The sequence below is a fragment of the Gymnogyps californianus genome, chromosome 2 (assembly GCF_018139145.2).
Source record: "Gymnogyps californianus isolate 813 chromosome 2, ASM1813914v2, whole genome shotgun sequence".
Classification (NCBI taxonomy): Eukaryota; Metazoa; Chordata; class Aves; order Accipitriformes; family Cathartidae; genus Gymnogyps; species Gymnogyps californianus.
The window spans coordinates 12,643,645-12,664,630 of NC_059472.1; the positions used below are offsets into that span (position 1 = coordinate 12,643,645).

General features: G+C 43.3%; 1 protein-coding gene across 1 annotated transcript in view; it reads right to left on the reverse strand.

Annotated features, from left to right (window-relative positions):
• FER1L6 (fer-1 like family member 6) overlaps positions 1-20,986 on the reverse strand; it is a 125,066-nt gene that overhangs the window by 45,022 nt on the left and 59,058 nt on the right. Inside the window, exons 6-13 of the mRNA XM_050892928.1 lie at positions 20,781-20,843; positions 16,343-16,421; positions 14,654-14,810; positions 13,391-13,577; positions 11,584-11,776; positions 10,199-10,548; positions 5,984-6,095; positions 4,021-4,201 (exon numbers count right to left, since the gene is read on the reverse strand). Coding sequence (XP_050748885.1) covers positions 4,021-4,201; positions 5,984-6,095; positions 10,199-10,548; positions 11,584-11,776; positions 13,391-13,577; positions 14,654-14,810; positions 16,343-16,421; positions 20,781-20,843 — 1,322 coding nt within the window. The remainder of the gene's footprint in view (positions 1-4,020; positions 4,202-5,983; positions 6,096-10,198; positions 10,549-11,583; positions 11,777-13,390; positions 13,578-14,653; positions 14,811-16,342; positions 16,422-20,780; positions 20,844-20,986) is intronic.

A 20,986-nucleotide genomic window follows, 5' to 3' on the forward strand; every position in this document is an offset into this window, starting at 1 on the left:
GTACAGAGCAGATCATAAAGGTGAGAGAGGCGTTCAGGGGGAGGCATGGGAAAGAAAAACTGTTTGGTGCTCTCTCACAGCACAGAAACCGAAGACACGACAGGATGTGTTCACATGTGCTGACCAGTAAATACTGGGAAGAACAAACACAAACATCACTTATGCTACCTGTGAGATCCCTGAAGAGAAAAAGCTTGAAGTCAATGCATCTAATGTCAATGCTTTCTATAGTGGGAGAAAAGACAGGCAGAGAGGCATGCAGAGAAGTTCTGAAATACCGTTGATGGTGGGAAGCAACAAGGGAGAAAGGAGCAAAGATTAAAATCCAATCACCTCTTCAAGAGCAATGGCTCCGCACACTGCACAGTAGGAGAGGCATTGCAGAGTCTCACCACCACATTACTTTCACAAGATGCTTTTTTTCAGAAGCAATAGCTAGTGGAGATTGACATTCCTTGGCAGAAGCTGACCTGCAGGACCCTGCTTAGTAAGAGTGATACCAAACTCATAATAACTCAGTGATAAAATGCATCTGTTGCTCTCTCTTTTCTCACTTTTTATCTTAAGTCCAAGTTGCCATATTGACTCTTTCTGTAATGCTGCTTTCTTTGGGTGTTCAGCTATACAAGTGTCTTGTACTGAAAAAAAAGGAGCAAGACACCAGCATAACCAGAGGCTCTGCAGACTTTAATGCACACCTGCCACAAAGCCTAATGTTTTGATTAGAGTTGTGGTAGGCACTATGTCAAAACCATGTACCTGATAAGCACGTTGTCCTCCCTTTATATAAATACTGTAGCCCTATGAAACACCATGCTCAGCCATACTGGATTTAACACTAGAGGTCTCATCATTTTCCTTACTAATCGTGGGACAGTGGAGAGCTTTTTAATGGATATGAAGCTCTATAAACTGCTTTATGTTCTTCCGGGAATGGCTCTAACCCAATGCCACCAATATGTGCTCTGCAGCTGAGAAGAGACTGTACTGGAGAGCTATTTTCTGGTGTACACTTGTGTTGCAGTTTAACCCCAGCCAGCAACTAAGCACCACCCAGCTGCTCGCTCACTCCCCCCTGGTGGGATGGGGGAGAGAACTGGAAGGGTAAAAGTGAGAAAACTCATGGATTGAGACAAAGACAGTTTAATAGGTAAAGCAAAAGCTGTGTGCACAAGCAAAGCAAAACATGGAATTCATTCACCACTTCCCATCGGCAGGCAGGTGTTCAGCCATCTCCAGGAAAGCAGGGCTCCATCACACATAACGGTTTCTTGGGAAGACAAACGCCATCACTCCAAATGTACCCCCCCTTCCTTCTTCTTCCCCCAGCTTTATATGCTGAGCATGACATCACATGGTATGGAACATCCCTTTGGTCAGTTGGGGTCAGCTGTCCCAGCTGTGTCCCCTCCCAACTTCTTGTGCACCCCCAGCCTACTCGCTGGTGGGGTGGGGTGAGAAGCAGAAAAGGCCTTGACTCTGTGTAAGCACTGCTCAGCAATAACTGCATTATCAACACTGCTTCCAGCACAAATCCAAAACATAGTCCCATACAAGCTAGTATGGAAAAAATTAACTCTATCCCAGTCAAAACCAGCACATCTTGCCTTGTGACCCTTCAGTATTTCTCCACAGAAACTGATTCCTTAAATAATGAAGAATAAAACTACCCAAGCCTCCTGCTCTTCACGATGTTCAACAACTGGCAGAAAAAATGGTTGCATTTTCCATTTTCTCTCCTCTGGGAGAGGCTGTGGTATCCAAGAAAGGAGAGTGCACTTGGTATGGAGAGAAGACTTGACTTCTTCCATTTCAAGGTCTCTGTATCTGAGCACAGCCAAATTTTTAGGAAGTCCTGATCATCCGCTCCTGAAATCCAGAGCCCCAATAAGCTGAGTTGCCTAAGCATGGGCAACCACCTGTGGGCCCAGACGGGCTGGGTGTCTCATGTTTACTTGTAAGGATGCCTCAGATACCCTAAGTCATTTCAGATAGAACTGGGCACATGTGTTTAACCACTAAGCCAAGTCCACAGAAACCAAATCACTTGTCGCTCTTGAGTGTCCTATCTATAACTCCTAACTTCCACACATCCCTAATAGGTTTATGTGAAAATTTTTCTGTTTAAAAAGATGAAGATCATCTCTACAACTTCATTTTATTGCCTATGGGATATCAAAAGAGAAACAGAATTTCCCATTTACTTTCTCCTCAATAACCTACAGCAAGGTGAGCATTACCCATTGAATTTGGTGCATAGCAGAGCTACACAGGTCTCAGGCAATCATTAATTTTGGTGGTTTCCTAAGAGGGAAAAACAATTCAACCGTCTCCCAATGCCAGAACATCTTAACCTGAAATTCATAGAGCTTATGAGCCTTTTCATGGAGTTTACTAAGAAATTTATATAGCCATGAAATAACTCACATGGAAGACTGAACTTTTGACCCTATTATTCCCTCTATGAGAATTTGGGGGAACCACTTTTTCAGTGTTAGCTTATCCTTGCTATACATTTTGACATAAATGTGGAAAATTCCTGGCAATTTCATGGTGTCTGCTTTAGAAGTCTTATTGCTCTGCCTGCTCCTTTAATTAGTTAGTGGTTTTAATCTCCAAAATGGACTCTTGTTATTGTTTTCTATTGTTCATTTATGATTCTAAAATGCAGAGTTTATCTAAATTATTGGATATCCCATTAAGTACTGATTAATACTAAAAATATGCAGTGATGAGACTAGTAAGATGTCAATATGAGATGACAGTCATAGTGTCATTAGTTGGTATCTATGGCTGGCCAACTGTTTTAGATAGCACAGGAGGGAAAAAAAGACGCAGCATTTTACATAAATTTGAGGAAAAGGCATCTTTAATGAGAGAAAACTTTGCTAATATTGGAGTGAGCCAAGAAGCAAATAGCAGATTTGAAGAATGATTCATTCTTTTACAATGGTTCTTTAAATCTAAATTCTTGTTAGGGGAAAAACTAAAAATCCCACAGTCTCTCAGGGAGGATAATAACCCAGCATGTACCCAAATCTGCAGTCCTGTTAACGAGGAGAGGCAACTATCTTTCTGTCAAACATTGTTTTTTTCCCCCTTCTCTTTATTTATTTGCTGCAGAAACAAAAATTTCTGCCATGGTATTTTCGTTCTTGTTTTCTTCCACTAGCTCTTATTTAATCTGATTAAGCCATTGATTGCAAGAAAGGATGAAGTACTTTTTAACTTTAGGGAGGTCCAGAAACCAAACAGATCCAGGTTGATATTTCCCACTTGGTCCTTATATCTGTAAACTGTTTGGCAGTGCCTGGCCTTCTAAAGAAAGAGGTACCATCTAGTCTTGGCACTCAGCAATATCAGGGATCATTCTACCTACCAAAGCAGCAAAGAAAATATTTCTTTTTATTAGCATCTTTGAAATGAATTAAACCTTTACACTTCTGTTTATAAACAAGGCCATTTAGAAGAACTGTTCTGCATGTTTTCATCTGTTGCTCCATTCTTTTTTTCAAGGACTATTTCCTCCTACTTCTGTTACTACTTGCTATTTAAGTCTACATCTATAATTATTAGCTCTGGAAAGTGTTCTGGGAAGCTGACTTTGTCTTGACCAGACTTCAATATTTTTGATGTGTTATTCTGCTTCTGGAGCTGGTCACTGGGTGGATGTTACTTGTGATCAGAGTATGGGTCCCTAAACCAGGGATAGCACTGAAGGAGTTGCACTTTCCTATAGCTTTCCAACGTATAGTTGGCATAACGCAACCCTTTTAGAAACACCAGAAATTCAAGAGCCCATGAGGCCAAGATCAGAAGATGAGTGTAAAATGGCTCAGAGCCCATTCACTTCAGTGGAGCCCAGAAAATTTACTGTTGTGAAAGATGTAGTTGAGGATTTGAAAGCCTCAGTTCCACACAACCTGTTCAATGCTGCCAGGGTTCATTAATGAGTCCTGCAGGATTATAAAATAGGAACCAGAGTCCTGCATGATAAGGTTTTGAAACTCAGATCCTCACCTGTTCCCACTTGTGATCAGTGGCTTCGCGGGGGGTGTGGTGGATATCAGGGGTACTCCAAGGTCATAAGAAACTTCATCCTCGCCTTCATGCAGCAGGCTTTCTTCTGCTTCTCCATCACGTGTCTTCTTTTTCCCTCCAGCTCCTGCTGACACCCCATCAGTAATATTTCCAAAGTTACCTAGAGACACGGGTTACAAGTGAAGAGATGACTAGCTTGGAGGTGGTAAACCTGAATGAGGTTTAAAAAAAGAGAAAGACCAGTCATACCAGCGGAAAATCTTTGTCCCCTCCGGTTCATTAGCTGTTCTGGCCAAACCACAGTTTATAAAGGTCCTGACAGGGTATGTCAGTCCCAATGAGTTTTCAGACTCCAGGACAGTGCTTCCTTACCTGCCCTATGTGATATATACCTGGTATACTACCCCCATCACTAAGTGATGTGATCCTCTGGTTGCTGGCCCCCAGGACCTTCTACTTTTGCTAAAGAAACTCGGAAGAAAAACAATACTGCTGTTGATATTTCTAGACCCAGGAGCCCCGATATATGTTTGATTTACATAGCAAATGTATGTCTTCTTTACAACACGTGGATGATCATTTCAAAGTCTGATCTCAGAAGTGCTAAAGCTCATTTTCAGACAAGCAAATTTTGCATAGAAGGGTTGCAGAGTTAGTAATAACAATACTTTGAGGCCCCAGCTTCAAGCCTAATGCCAGACAACTCTGCTAATGATACAGCCATTTTCTTTGACAGGATTTTGCCTTAAAGGGCAATTATCAGCACTGGGAAAGAGGTGCATCCATCAGACTGGTAATTACAGATTTTATTAGAGACAGGCAGAAAACATTCCCTGCAGGAGAAGGATCTGCTGAATCACCCCATACATCCTGATCTGGACTTTTGGTTCAGCCTTTCATGTAAATAATGGCCATTTGCCAAATTTGGATCCAAATTTCAACTGCACAGGTAGCTGGTAGATGTTCCGGTCCAGAATTCAGAGCCAGCTTCATCTTTAGTATTAATTCTGACAAGAATCAGTATAATTTCTTGTCCAACTATACAAATGAGTTTCTTGTCATTCTCAGCTCTGCTTCCTGCTAAGCTTCAGCAGGAATCAATATCACTCATTGATTGCCCTGTTTGTCACAGACATGTCTCCCTGCACACATAGCCTTACAGTTGAGCACACTCAGGTACACAAGCACAAAGATGGGAAGTGCCAGGGTGCTACGGTATACTTGGACTCTAAGTGGGGCTAGTACAGGATAAGCAAACCTATGCAAGGGAAATGAGACCAATTCAAGCTTCTCTCTTCAGGGAAATTTCTTCTGCTTTGAAAATACGCACTCAATGTTCATGAAAATGTCTTCATTTTCTCTTTAGTCTGCTCCCGGGGACAATTCATCTCCACCATGAGGAGGTCCCTCACGCAGTACAGTCCTGCTTTACTCAGAAAGAGGACAGGACTTACCAGGAGGATCTTAGAGGACAAGCTGGTGCATGCATTTTGAGGCTTGGTTGTACATCACCCCCATGCCACACTCACAGACCCACATGTAGCTCAATGGGGTTGGCCGAGACATTCCACATGGATCCTCCCTGCAAAGGGGCTCCCTCACAGCCAGGGACTAATTGCAATGGGCACCACAGAATGAACTCTGCCCTGAAGTAAATTATTTGAGTTTGGTCTCCCAAGAGATTAGCAGGCTAAAGACTGGGTGAATTGCTGTATATAGTGGGTGAGAGGATTTGTATTAATACAGGGCATCTGGGAGTAGGGACAGCTAGGCATCAGTATGCCCAGCTTGACTGCTATCCAGAGAAATGATGATCAGGGTTTAATTCAAATGTAGGCCCTACTCTGAAGCTGACTTCTGAGACACAGCTGTCAATAACACGTAGCATGCCCTTGCTCCTGAGACTCCCTCTCTGCTTTGGAGAAGAGCTTAACACACTTACCAATGGAAACCTCAAAGGTTATTGGCTTGTCCCCAACCTTCCTATCAATCATTGTGGCTCCAAAAAATGTCCCAAAGAGGAGGAATTCCTCAAATTTCTCTTCATCATAGATCTATTGGAGAAGAAGGCAAAAAAATGACATTTATTTTACCTTCTACGCTTTTTTTACAGCACAAAGGAGTCTTTATAAGTCTCTAGCAGCTGTGTTACTGTCATAGGTCTACTGGTCTGAGGTGGTCAGGGAGGCACAATTTGTAGGAAGAAGTAATACCTCTTTTCTGAGAAACTGATACGATTGGAAAAAGAGATAAGCCTGTCTGACTTTGGTCTTGTCACTATGTGTTGGGTTTGTGTAGCGGGGCAGGGGCTACAGGGGTGGCTCCTGTGAGAAGCTGCTAGAAGCTTCCCCGGCTCCAAGTCGGACCCGCCTCTGGCCAAGGCCGACCCCATCAGCAACAGTGGTAGCGCCTCTGTGATAGCATATTGAAGAAGGGGAAAAGACTGCTGAGGAAAGGGTGGAGGAAGAAGAAGATGGAGGAGGAAGAAGAAGATGAAGAGCTACAGTGAAGAGAGGAGTGGGATGTGAGAGAAACAACCATGCAGACACTGAGGTCAGTGAAGAAGGAGAGGGAGGAGGTGCACCGGAGCAGAGATTCCCTTGCAGCTCATGGAGGACCCCAAGCCAGAGCAGGTGGCTGGGCCTGGAAAAGGCCGTGACTCTGTGGGAAAGCCCGTGCTGGAGCAGTTCATGGAGGACTGCAGCATGTGGAAAGGACTTGAGTTGGAGAAACTCATGGAGGGCTGACCCCTGTGAGAGGGACTCCACGCTGGAGCCAGGGAAGAGTGTGAGGAGCCCTCCCCCTGTGGAAGGAGCAGCAGAGACAATGATGTGTGACGAACTGACTGCAACCCCCATTCCTGCCCCCTTCACTGCTGGAGGGGGGAGGAGGTAGAGGAATCTGGAGCAAAGCTGAGCCAGGAAGAAGGGAGGGGTGGGGGGAAGGTGTGTTTTTAAGATATGGTTCTATTTCTCATCATCTTACTCCGCTTTGATTGGTAACAAATTAAATTGATTTATTTTTCCCAAAAATTGAGTCTGTTTGCCTGTGGCCATAATTGGTGAGTGATCCCTCCCTGTCCTTGTCTCAATTCATGAGCCTTTTGTTCTATTTTCTCCTCCCCATCCCACTGCAGGGGAGGAGTGAGCAAGTGGCTGCGTGGTGCTTTGCTGCCGCTGGGCCTAAATCACGACACAATATTGTCCAGTTATATCATAACTGGTTACATAAAAGTCATTACCCCTCACTTCATACTCTGCCTCACAAGTAGTCACTATTAAATGGTTTCAGCATCTTCATATACTCTTATACCATCATTCGAACTATACATCTATGGCAGTTCAAGGGAAGTTTAAGGCTACTCTTTTAGTGCAACAGCAACAAAATATCACCATCCCCATGCAAGTCATTTATCAGTGAGTGTGGCGGTAGTCTTGCTTTGCATTGCAATAGTAACTGCTGCCGTCGTAATGCATCCAGGCAGGGGAGTGCTCGCTCAGCTCTGCTTTCCCCAGGATGACTTTAACCTACTGCCCATGTGTTTGTACTATCAAGACTTTGACCTTGCTCAAAGTCAAGACGTTGACACTCGGCTCCCAGTGACACCAGTAAGACACAAAGATGTCTGGTATCCACATTTTAGATGGCAGCCCTGTGCAAAAGCCTACTGAAACCAAGCAGTCCTTCATTTTTTTTTATCCTGCTGTGTTTTAAATCACAGGCCCAAAGGCAGGGTCTCAGTGCGAGGAGGTGCAGTCCTCCGCTCTGCCTTCCCTGGCATCACAGCACAGAAACCAGTAACCCAGTAACCTTGTTTTCAGCTTTTGACAGAATTTGGAAGCACAGGAACCAAAGGGTCTCAGTGCAGCAGCACACCCTGAAAAGTGTAACAACCTTTTGTGGAGTTTTAAGGCTCTGCTAGGCTCTGTTTAGACCTATTGGAGACCCAGCCTCTGCTTGTCCCTGGCCCTCGAGGAAGGCCAGCTAACACCTCTAGCACTCTTGGGTCATTAACAAAACAAGCTATTAGCCCCAAACCAAGACTCAGCTCAAAGGAGATATATTTTATGGTTTGAGTTCTCTCCAAATTTACACCCTGACTGCCACAATCTCCAGTGCAAACCCTACTCATTTCACAGCATGGACACCAGCGTACTGAAGCCCATTAGGCAAGATCAGTACCAGCTTCTTTTGCAACAGAGTGAGGCAATGAATAAAACATCAGCTGTATATGAATATTTGTTTCCCTGACTTTTGCAAAGCAGAAACAGCTTTTGACATAGCCCATGATCTCTTCATTTTGAAAGACCTCTGTTATACACAGTAAAAGGGCATAGGTCTTCAGTGAAAGGATTAGCAGCATCACATACCAAAGCTAACACCACAAACGGATTGTAGCTCCAGAGTAGCTTTAGTTTCCCTGCACCTTGATTGTTTTCAGCAAGAACCCAGAGCACAGGGTGCCTAGTAAAGCTGAGGCTCAGAGATTATGACACACACATCTATCTCCCATTATAAAGAAAGAAAATGGCAAATGTTTAATGTCTTCTTGCTACTGGAACAGGTCAATAAAGTTGTGCTGTGGGGCTGGGTAATTTGCTTCTGTTGCCTCAGAGGCTCTATGAGACATTTTTCACCTTATTTGTAATGTCTCCAGTTCCTACTTTTCCTTTCAGAGAGTTGTAATACAATTACTCCAGCATGAAATATTGCTCGGTGTCAAAAATAAAAGAATATCAAGCATCACTGTATTATGTTGTTGCCTTTTACTCATTCTGTATTTGAAACTGAGGCACAGTAGCCAGAAATAAATCCTTATCACTACTATTAATATTTATTGGTGTTACAGCAGGGTTTGTTCCTCTACCTGGAGTATTTAGCTAGCACGTAAGACCATAGTGTTTGAGCTGCTCACAATAATGGCTTTCTTCCATATAAAGGAAAATCTATATGGAAATAAATTTCTTCTCATGTCACCTCTATTACAATCTTCAGAGAAGAACTGAGGAACAGAGGCAATTTACAACTATATGAGTATATAAAGCAAGACCAGGGCACAGGTTCACACAACTGGCTTGCAATTACCCATGCCATTTCTCTGCTAACACACTCCTTGACCTGCTTCAGCTAGCACTCATGCCAGCAATGCCAAGGCCAAGGAAGAGCACTTGGCAAGGCTAGGCCTCAAGACCAAAGAACAATTTCTCCTCTCCTATTTACTTGTAGAGATGGAGTCAAAAGACCAAGAATCAGACCTAATAAAGGACATGAGTGCCTTAAGCACTCAAGGTGGGACTCCCACTACAAAAGCCAAAATCTTGATCAATGACATACTGAAGTGGGAAGAAAATTGGTTATGAGAATATTTTTCTTCCTATTTATTGGGTAAAAAAAAATAGAGCTTGCATATGCACCAATGTGTTGTTGCTCCCAGACAGTGACGTGATAGAGAGAATCAAAGCTCAAGTATTGGCTCAGCACCTGAGCCCACATGCCCTGCCACAACTGCACAACCTTCTCAAAGCATCGTAGCACAGATCTTCCTATGATGTAACCCAGTACAACAGGTGGAGTTAGGAAAGTAACATCAGTTAACATCAGTTGAGACTGAGCACGTGATTTGCAGCCCCTCTCCTAAAGAGGTTAGCAATCTAAAACTGCATTGGCAATGCAGGGTTAAAGGAGGAGAGTAAAACAGGCTAGGCTGTATCTCTCTGCATTTGCACAAATTCTGTGTCAGTGATTCCCTACTGACTTCAATTGACAACTACCGATTTTCTCAAATGAATGCAGGAAATCAGACTTTATAATGACCAGCTGCCCCCATCGGCTCTCTGTCATTTAGCAGATATTACATCATATAAGTTTCTAGTAGCAACACAAGGATACAGCTAGTGCAGAAGGGACAACAGGACAGGAGACTAAGTTTTATGGAAACCAAGTCCTACTTGAGATTTTTTTTATGAGTTACAGGTACACATTAATGCTCCATTTGTGCTGCATTATTATGGGAAGGTCCCAAGTCTATGGAGGCATGGAGAAGCTGTAGGGAGCACGTAAAAGCAGTATTACATGGCCTGAACCCAAATACACACATCAGTGTCATCCTTGGAGATTTAGGGACACATGTCAATCAACCTCTTAATATCATACCGACCTCTGAAAGCATATCGAATGGCTCGACTTCCACTTGAGTTGAGTTCATCTTATCTGAAGGAGAAGCTGACTTTCGATCCTCTCCTGCTTTCTCAGTTTTGTCTTTTCCTTTGGGTGCTTTGAAGTCTTTATCTTTAGATGGCAATTTGATATCCTTGATAATACTTGAAAACTTTGACTCACGGGCTCCTCCTGAAAGTATCTCCACAGCAATCTCAAGGAAGAGACGTCCCCTGAAGGAGACCCCTTCTCCAAAACCTTCGTTAAGCTCCTGGTGATCATCCATGAGGCTGTGGTTCCTGGGTGAGCCATAGAGATTGATCCAGGCAGGCCCAAAGGTAGGCAAAAACCCTGGAGATAAAGCACCTTTTATGGCATTTCCGTTAGGTGTTAGCACGCTGTCCTCATTGTCTGCTCCAAGAAATCTTGCCTCTTGCACACCAAAAGCCAAATCTGGACCCATTGCTATGCAGGTGGGGACCACCTCATATAGCGCATTGTTTTGCAGGGCAATTCTTGGGCACCAAGGAGCCTCTGTCAATACCCAACCAGGGACTCTGCTGGTAAGGAGCTCTTTCTCGGATGTTCGTACTACATGTGCTGCGGCATGACGCCTATTGCACCTCTTGAAAAAAAGAGCTTGCTCCCATAGACTGAGAGCTGGGACATGGTGGGAGAGGAACCCTGTCCAAACTGTTCCCAAGGCCATGTCACTACTCAGTTTATATGATTCATCTTTCATTTTCTGATTAAGGACTCAGATACACATTTGAATTGCCAAGTTTAAGGAGTTACTGTGCCTTTGCTGAGCTCTGATAACTGACCACGTTCCACATGAAGATCACACAACATAAATAAGGCTATACATGTAGACTCAAACATCAGTGAAAAGACTCCAGACAGTGAGCTTTACCTCACATATGTGAGGACAAACACACTAGTCCATGGTACCTCCTTGAGCTGTGATAACACCCAGCTGAGCCTTACCTAAACACTTTGCTCTTACTGGGTAGATCAAAAACACAAGCCTGCTCTACCCGTGATTTGCACTTTGTGCTTTCACTGCCCGACAGAATCTCGCACATACTATAGACTTACATCAGTCATCCCTAATGGACTAGAGCAGACTATTGCCACAGTCACAAAGAAGGTACCAAATTATGTAGCAGCTCTGTACCAAGAAAGGCAGTGATAGACCACCATGCACCAACCACAATGTAATATAACTTCAAATTAAGCAAGAGAAGGTCTCTCAGAACCAACGAAAACTATGGATGTTCACTTGAGTTCTGGGCATTCCTAAAATGGGATTAGCCAGTGCCCAGATCCCAAGCAAATAGATTTTACCTTAAGGGCGTATTCTGGAACAGACATTTTCCCCTTTACCTTTGTCACCGTCTTGTTCATTTGATATTTTCTTCAAGTCAATGAAGTGGGTGGCTAAGGCCACATCATTCACGCTGCCTTCATCCCAGACCTGGATTTTGACTCTTCGGCAGAGTGGAGGGAACATTTCCTTGAAGATAATCTGTTCGTGCCATACCGGATCTGCGCAGTTCTTTTGCACTGTTGTCCGACCCTGAAATGAAAGTCCAGCAATTTTATCCCCAGAGCTCTGGAGAATGGCAATGAGTAAAGCACAAATTGCACTTAGCAACATCTCTCCAGTCATTTTTAAAGCACAAATATCCTATCTTGAAAGTACTTCGGCTTTTCTATTAGCTTGTTTATTTTCCCCTCCATATCTAATAAAAGACCACATTATGGCTGAAGAATTCTCACCTGCCCACAGCAGAGCCTGGAATAAGATCTAATTCTTCAGGGCCCTTATGCACAAAACATATCTGTGAAGCCAGACTTTGGCATTTTTGCTACAAAATGCACATCTTCAAATGGCTTTTGAAATACCTCGGTAGTGGTAATGCAGCGCAGTTTGTCTCATAAAAGATGAAATTCATTACAGCTGCCAGGCTGCGTGTACCAATGGAATTACCTTAAATGAGGTAATTTATCTAGTATAAAATATGATTACTGTGGCTCGTGTTCTGGGCGTATGCCTGTGTGCTAGGGATGTAGAAACTAGAGCTATTCCTCCTAGCCTGAAGGAGACGGCAGGACCGTATCACAGTTTGTGCAGCCACAGACTGTGGCAGGCCTTCTACTTTCACATTTGGTGGGGAGAACCCAATCAGGAAACCCACCAATGAAACCTCTAAACCCATATTTTACACACCACTGTGCAATCTCACATCAGTGATCCATTCTTATGTCTTCTTCAGCCCTCTGTTAAACCTGAAGTAGCTGCATGCATTTGACCATTTTAACACATAGTAGTTTGAGATGTAATACTTTGCAATTTGGATTCACAACAAAAAATGAAATCAGCACCAAGGGCCTCATTCTCATGCCTGAAACATCTGTAAAGGACTAACTGGAGTTCCTCCTAAGGCTTCCTTGCACACAGAAAACATCGCTGGCTTAAAATCGTTTCCAGTTTGATTCTTTCCTTATTTACACCAATAATCAAGACAAGCTCCCTAACACAGTGTTTCATGGGTGCACCCCAGAGGAACTAGCCCCCTGGACCTCCTCTGTGCTCCTCTTCCACCAAAGTCAGAAGGCTCCTCTCAGCAGCTCTCTGTAGCACCATGTTTGATGTTGAAGGAGCTCTGAGAGCAATGAAGCCAGGCAACACTGAGACAGAGTCTACTGAAATGCTTCCTCTTCTGCTACCCACAGAAAAGCTGTAAGGGTCCTGAATTACAGCAGACTAATTCAGAAGTCAATACACAGCCCTAAAATCCAGATTGAACCATCTTTACTGATTTCAGCCCTGCTTCCTTTTTTCACTCTAGGGAGACCAGAACATAGCACTTACCTAATACCGCACTAGGTAATTCGCTGTCTTGTAACTTGATGTTTTAGTAACAGATCTACAGAATTCTCTTTCCCCTCCTGCTGCCTGACTCTAACCTACTGCTGTGAGGCTGATATTAGATCTGCTGGCATTAAGTGTTTCCATCACTTTGTTCTTGCATAATTTAAGAACTGAAAATTTTCTTTCTGATGACAGAAATATGTGTTTACTTAATTTATGTAACTCTAAGTTAAAGGACATCAGCATAATCACCTGGCTATAGCACAGCTAATAGGAAAGAAGGCCTACATTTGTGATCAAGAGGATCCCAATTACCATTTGACCTGCAAACATGACCACCACATAGGGATCCACAAGGTCCTTACTGTCGCCTATGAATGCCTTGGTGACATTGGCCATGATGCTAGAGTTCATCTTCGGAAGTCCTTCTGCTTTGTAAATTCTCACATAAAATCTGGCCCACGGTCTTTCAGAAGGAAAGCCTTTGGGGATCAAGAGGTTCCTGAAAGAAAAAAGAAACCATTTCCTTAAAATTGAAAACTCAGACAATGAAGTGATATTTTTTCCAACAAAATTGTCATCTCGAGTTAGCTTGCGTCCTGAGAAGACACAAAAAGGTGTATGAATTTGCTTCTGCATGTAAACCAAAACATTTTCTGGTTACTGTGAGAAAATGATACAGCATTACTCAGCAAACTTGTCTATGTGATACAGAACCAGGGCCAGTTAGATCAGGTTGCTTAGGACCTTGTCCAGTAAACTCTGAATATCTCCAAGGATGGAGATTCCCCACTCTCTCTGGGCCCCTGTTACATTTGACCACCTTCATGGTAAAAAAACCCTCTTGTATCTGTTCTGAAACTTCCTTGTTCTAACCTGTGTCCAAAGCCTCTCATCCTCCTGCTGTATTCCTCTGAAAAGAGTCTGGCTCTGCCCTCTTCATGTAGGATACCCCTTAACCTGCTCTTCTTAAGGTTCCAGAAACCAACACCCGCCCCCAACACACACAGCTTTCCCTGTAGACCATGTGCTCCAGCCCTCCATCATCTTGGTGACTCTCCATGGACCTGGTCCAGTATGTCAGTACTGACCAGAAACATTGCTCCTCTAAAATTTAAAGTATGCTGGCAGCATACTTTACCACCTTGAACTTCTCTATTTCGCATGGACAATGCTAATGCACTTGAGTTTATCTAAGGATATGGAAAATATCCATGCACACACATCTGATAGAGGAGAATGAATAGCTTTTCTTCATATTTTTTCTTCTTAGTTCACTGCTTTTCAGAAATATTTAACTGGTTTCAGATCAATGAACCTTCTGTCAGGGATAATCTGGCACTTAGCCACAGGGCATGGTCAACTCTATCAGCTGCAGAGAAGTGACCCTAACATGCCCTTTAATTTAGTTGAGAGGATTGTAAAAACTCTCTTTGAGCACATCAGAGCAGCCAGGTGTACAATGCTATCCTGCTATTAACCCTGAGTTAGCAAGGAAAAGACTGAAAGGAGAGCAGAGGACTCTTCTTGAGGTACTTAGTAAAGAAGAAAGCAGTAAAAAAGAAACTATTGCAGTACTTTTCAATCTGCTCCTCAGTATCAGCTGTTTTCTGCATAGCTTGTATTGCATCACCTTTCCCAGTCACACTGATGTCACACTTCAGGTATCCCTTGGCTCCCATCCTAATGTCAGCAGGGTCTGTGAGAAGTGCCCACTTGTCACAAAACCGATGACCTGTAAGAAGGACAAACTTAAACACCCAAATAGAGGATGCAAAAAATGCAAATATTTCTCCTTTCCACTCCCAGAAAGGGCACTGCAAACAACATTTGTGCTTTCAGGAGAAGCATGCTAAAGTACACTTGTTTACCAGGCACATCTAGAGGGTCCAAAATGTTGTGTGACCAAAAAGGCAAACGAAGGATTGATCTAGAGCTCGTCAGGAACAAGCTCATTTTCATCAATAGTTACTGAGATCAGTGACTAAAGACCAGTGGAAGGTTGGGTGAGATTTCAGTAGCTCAATTATGGCTGTGGCTTTATGAGGAAAGGCAACTTTTTGATGAGAACTGTCTGAAGATCTCAGAACTCTCCAGCAGCAAAACCCTTGTGGGGAACTGGGGCCAGGTGTAACACTGGCAGCCAGCTGAGAAAGGGAGGAAGGAGGGTGGACAGCCATCAGAGGAAGAAGAAGCAGCCAGAAGCAGGTTCAGCTCCACCTTTCCAGTGGGAAAATGCACAAGACAATTCACCGAAAACAGCCCTTGCTGCAGCCCTGCTTCAGCAACCCCCCTCGAGCAAGGTCCTAAAACCTTACATTAAGTCCTTGGCCATCACCTTGGGTGTATAAAGGAGTGAGAGGGAGATACCAGAGCGTACCAGGGATACGAGCTCAAGATCAACCCTCAGACACCACCCTCCTGTAAAAGCGTGAGTTGGAAATACAGGACAGAATTCAGAGACTAACACAGTATGAGTACAGATGTAGACTGCTCACTTCAGTCAGGCCATTTCTCTCTACTGACTCTTGCAGGAGCCCTGAAGAGAGGGTGGCCTGAATGACTCTACACTTTTGCTGTAACTGGGTGACATCTATAGCAAGTGGCCTAAATACCTTCGTTCCCAAAGACTGAGAAGAGACCGGGTCCTTGAGTAATTATGGAAGAGACACAGGTACATGTTTTGTGGATGGTTGTAAAAACAGGCCAAAAAAGGGCTAGGTGATCTTTTCTTAGCTTCAAATTTCAGAAACCACTGGACAGCTCTGAAGATGGCAGGTCAAGTGGACCCACGGTCACCTCTTTGTCATCTCCTTCTTCTCTCTCCCATTATGGTTTCCTCCTCTTCTCGTCTAGTGCTCTCCTCACCATTCCTTCCATGCTCCCTCCCACTCTCCCTCCCTCCACCTCTTCTACCCCAACACATGTGGCAGAGCTTTGGATGCTCTGTAATGAAGGAGTGGAGTTGGGTTTTGTAGAGCATTCAGCTGCCCATTCCAACCCCCTAAAGAAAAGCCATCCTTGATAAGGGCTTCCCACCAATGGGCAGATTGTCAAGGTGTTTTCAGTGTTGAACATTCTTCCAAAAATTGGACTGGTACTCTGGTATCCAAATAGGAAAACAACCCTTCCAAAAACCTTATTAAGTTTATCCCTTGGCATAAACCACAAGCATCTAAGTGGAAAAGCAGCACATCTCCCTCTCCTCTCTTTCCCTGCCTCACATCTCATTTAACCGCCAAAAAGGGCAGAAAATGCACTGCTTACCTGGCTGACCATACACTGTCCCCAGATCTACTTTAAAGGAGCCTATCAGCACACTCCCGATCAGTTTATTGTGCATAACCTGTTAGAAAGAGGTCGGTTAAAGAATGTCACTATCTCTCTTCCCAGTCAGCATAAGAAAGAGCAATCCAAACAAAGATCACAGTTGGTTCAGAGGTAATAAGCAGCGACATCCAGCACCACCCAAAATTGGGTGTACATAGCCACAGCAGATACAGCAAGCATTTGAGATCTGTTCTTTACCCAATATTGTGTCAATTTAGAAACCAATATAGTTGCATCCAAGTGGAATCACACAGGTTCATCCCAGGTCCCAGGATTATATACAGCGGGAATCAGATGGATGTGTCTTCAGAGCAGATGCAGTTATACTACTTATCCTGGCAGTTTTAAATAAATCATAATGAATATAAACACATGGGGCATAACTGGTTTCACACTAGGCGGCAGAAATCGTATCACCTTCTGTGCAATAGCTGAATTGCCGTAAGAACTGAGTACACCCAGAGGAGAAAGAATTAAAGTGTTTCTTTGCAACATTTCAATGTGCACATAAACCAAGAGACTCAATTCTGATTTACCCCCCACAATATTAATAAAATCAGAGAAGTGATATAGATGTAAATGAGACAGCAAGCAAGCCCCAGCAAGTCTGTCTCCTTATCCTTCCTGCCAAGTAATGACTTTAATTTAATTTAATTCAAATTTAATTAATAACTTTCCTTTGTCATGATTCCTGGAGCTATGTACTTCTGTGCCTGGTCTTCAGATACATTCATGTGCTTCACTTTACAGACAAGGCAGAGGCTAGCAACATCTTCTAAGGGAAGATTGGCTCTAGAACTGCATTTCTCAAAAAATGTATCTCACTTGATTTCAGAATAGCTTAAAAGGTTGAAACCTATTCCTTGGTTGTGGAAAAGCTTCTGAAAGCAGGCTGAATTGTCTGGAACACTTTGGCTAAACTGCAAAGAGAAACTAAGCCCATGGGATTTGAGTCCACAGAAGCTAAATCTAAATGTTGGAGCTAAACAACCAAGCCTCTGAGAGCATTTTAGGAGTCTGGAAGACATCATACCCTGGCTTTGGACCTATACATCCTAGATAGGGATACAAGACTTGTGTGATTTTGCATTGGATTTGTCACGTGACTTCATTTTGTGCATTTTTCTTCAAGACCAGGAGATATACGTTCCAAAATAAAGATCACTGACACCTTCTTCAAGATCTACCAGAAAATTCAGGAGGTTTCTAGTTGCAACATAATGTCATTCCCTGTTAAAGGCCTGGGGCCACTGTGCCCCTGTGATTTAGGGAACGCACTCACTTGTCCTTGGTAATTCCTCACTTCAACATGGAAGGAGTTTCTAGGGCTGAAAAATCAAGAGCGGACAAAGGACCAGTTTTATTTCACTCTACTATTAAAGCTTAAAAATTAAGCAACTTTCATGTGGCAGAGGAGCCAGTGTGAAGCCAATGCTTCAAGCACTGGTGCTGTTTTTCCTCAATCCCTGATGCTGCCAGATCCCATCATAGCAGTGGACCCTTGCTCCTATGAGGTTGGACTAGGGCACACAGGGGTGGGGAAGAAGCCATGAAAACTGGTGGGTTTCATCCTGAAGCCAGGCAAAATCACAGCTTTGGAGGAACTACATGGAAACAGGAGCTTGCCCAAATCGACTGATCCAACAGAGGATGGATTGAAGGGGGAAGAAGGCTGTAGCCTTTCTGTAGTCAAAAAAAAAGAGGAGTTTCTTTAAGACACAGAAACAAGAGGAGGATATGTGGTGAGTCCAAGGTGGTGTTGTCTCATTGCTCTTTACATTTTCTCTCCAGGGCATGACAGCATGTTCAGAGAGTGTTAAATGTTAAATCTGTAAACCTCACTTCTCCATTCTTGAGATCTGCTGTGTGAAATGTGGTGCCCTTGGGTAAATGCCCCCTGTTCCCACTGGAATGATGGGGATTTCCACTCCCTGTAGTACACGTTGCTTTTAACTGCTGAGGAAATAACTCACTGCTTCTATTAAATACTCTACATCTTTCCTGGTACTTTTTTTTCAAGCATGTTTTTTCTAATGTAACAAAGTGGGTGAGCATGAAGCTTATAGCAAACACCTCTTTTACTCTCTGAGAGGGAGCATCACATCTACATTGTATCTAATTAAAAGTTTGTGTCTTTTCACACTTGATTGACTCTATAGATGACTGAAGGATTTCTTCAGATTTTCTGAATGAGGACATGCACGCACAGTGTTAAATGGGGGAGTATTTCAGTACTGGAGATACAGGTTTACATGACAGGAGCATCTCAGTTTTACTATGTCATACTACAAGGTTGCTGGAATGCACTGGAAGATATTAATGAAGAAAAAATCTATTAATTAGCAGGTGCTGAGAAATTGAAAATCTCATTTTCCACTCAAATGCAGGGTTTGACTAACTGCTGAACTGATGGACAACGGCACTAATCTTTTTTGTTTTCCTTGAGCTTCCATATGCAGATGAGTTCGTTTTCACAGATTAACCAAATTCAGTGCATGAATGATTGCTGGTAATGGAGGCTGCCAATCTTTGTTTCTCCTTAAGTGAGATTCATGCTAAGCAAATGCTGTGAAACTTTCCATCCCCCAGGGTTTCCTTCACTCCCGGCACACATACTTCCTCTATTTTGTTTCTATTCCCTTGATATATTGCATTCTCCAAAACTATGTTGCAAGGTAATGAATCTCTGTTTTCAGTAGCATACATGAGCACTGGGCTGGGTTAGTTTAAAAAACTCATTTTTATCTAGAAGACATTTAATTTCTTAGTGTTGCACCTTCACCAGCTATAAATCAAATAAGTTTGCAGATTTACAGCAGGTAATGGTGACACATTTCCCCACACCCCCAACACACTCAGAAAGCTGGCACTCTCCCCTTCACCACTGGATATATGGAATCCTTATCAAAAGAATGTGAGATTGGAAAGACTGGCCATATCTTGGAGAAAAATAACTATACATCCCCAAGCAGCAGTAGCTCACAAGAGCTGATGCCTCAGTACTGTGCTGATACTAACCATGTCAGAAACACATATAGGGGCCATACACTGTGATATGTCATAACAGTGAGATGATACCTACTCCCATGCAAAAGATGGGCCATTGTCAGCCTGTAATAAACTCTATCCTCAGGGATAAGTGAAGGTCAGACCTGCAGATACCTTATGTAGGTATGAATTTCATATATTTGAGCTGTGTATGTAATACAGTGGATTTGAACTGGAGCTTAGGATTCAGACTGTCAATTTACTACCAGCATTGAAAACCTAGCTGTCCAGCTGGCTGTGTGTAAATGAACACTTTTATTTCTGTAGCTGGGAAAAGTCATTATATTAGCAGCTCAGCAAAGCAGGTACACAGTGAACATCTCTAAGAGGTTTTGCACAGATGTTTCCTATAGCTCCGGACCACTGCCTGTGTCTGTCAAGCACAACCAGCACAGACCCTTTCCTGGTGTACTTTTTTGAAATGGACAAAGCATTTCAGGGAAAAAGAACCTTTCCTGGGGCAACAACTCACTGTTTGTTTGTCTGGCCACATGGTGGGACTTTTGGCAGTAGAAATGCAAGAAACAGCTCATGAAGGGCATAGCTTGTGATATTTCTAAGTAATACAAATACAGCACTGTCCAGAGTCTCATGAGATCTTCCTTAATTCTTTAGTAGCTTTGCTAAATGTGGTGATGAACCTCAGGAGGCTCAGGTAAGATAATTAGCATGGCTCCATAGACTTGGCCTTCCAAACTGCAAATCATTATCTAATGCCCCAAATCCAAGAGCATGTGTGTCTTCCATCAGGGCTGTTCTGAAATGTCACATAGCTTCACCGGGACTTTACTTGCAGCAAGCAGGGGGAGCAGCACTGAAAGCTTGGAGCCCACTCCCATGCTAATAGCAACCAGCCACTGACACTCCCAGACAGCCTGAGAGCCACTGCTGAGGATAAGGTACCTGGATAGCTTAGTTAGAAACAGTTGTATCTGAGGAACTGAGGTAAGCCAGAAGTTTCAACTCAGTCATTTGAAACAAGTGTCAGCTTGAAAATCAGAGGGATGAAGACAGTGCTGACAAGAGTTAACTAAACTGAATTTTCTCATTCTACCTTGCAGATTGCCAAGACAGCAATGAGTGTCCCTAAAAATGCACACTTAATCTTCCTTTAGGGTTATGTTCCTTCAAATCATTGGCAGCTGCCTTTCCTCCTTTTCCTCTCCCCTATCCATTCTCTTTCCTATACTTCATGCTGACTTTATAGCACTCTTGGTACATAAAATTATTTCTCTTTTTAATTACATTAAGGAGAATCATTTAGGGCCGAAGCAACACAAACAACAATGACTTTTACTTACTGTGCTAAGCTTTCCTAGGTACTTACAGAGATGTTGATTATTTTGTCGAACAGGAACACCTGCGGTCCAACGAAATCAAACACAAAGTACTGTGGGAAAAGGGGACAGCAGATCAGAATTGTCCTTGTGCTGGTACCCAGCGCTGTCAGCAGCATGGTGTAGCTTTTTGGGTTACTGCACAGAGCCCCGGTGAGACACTGGGGGTGCTGGGGAGGCGGTGGTGGACACAGCA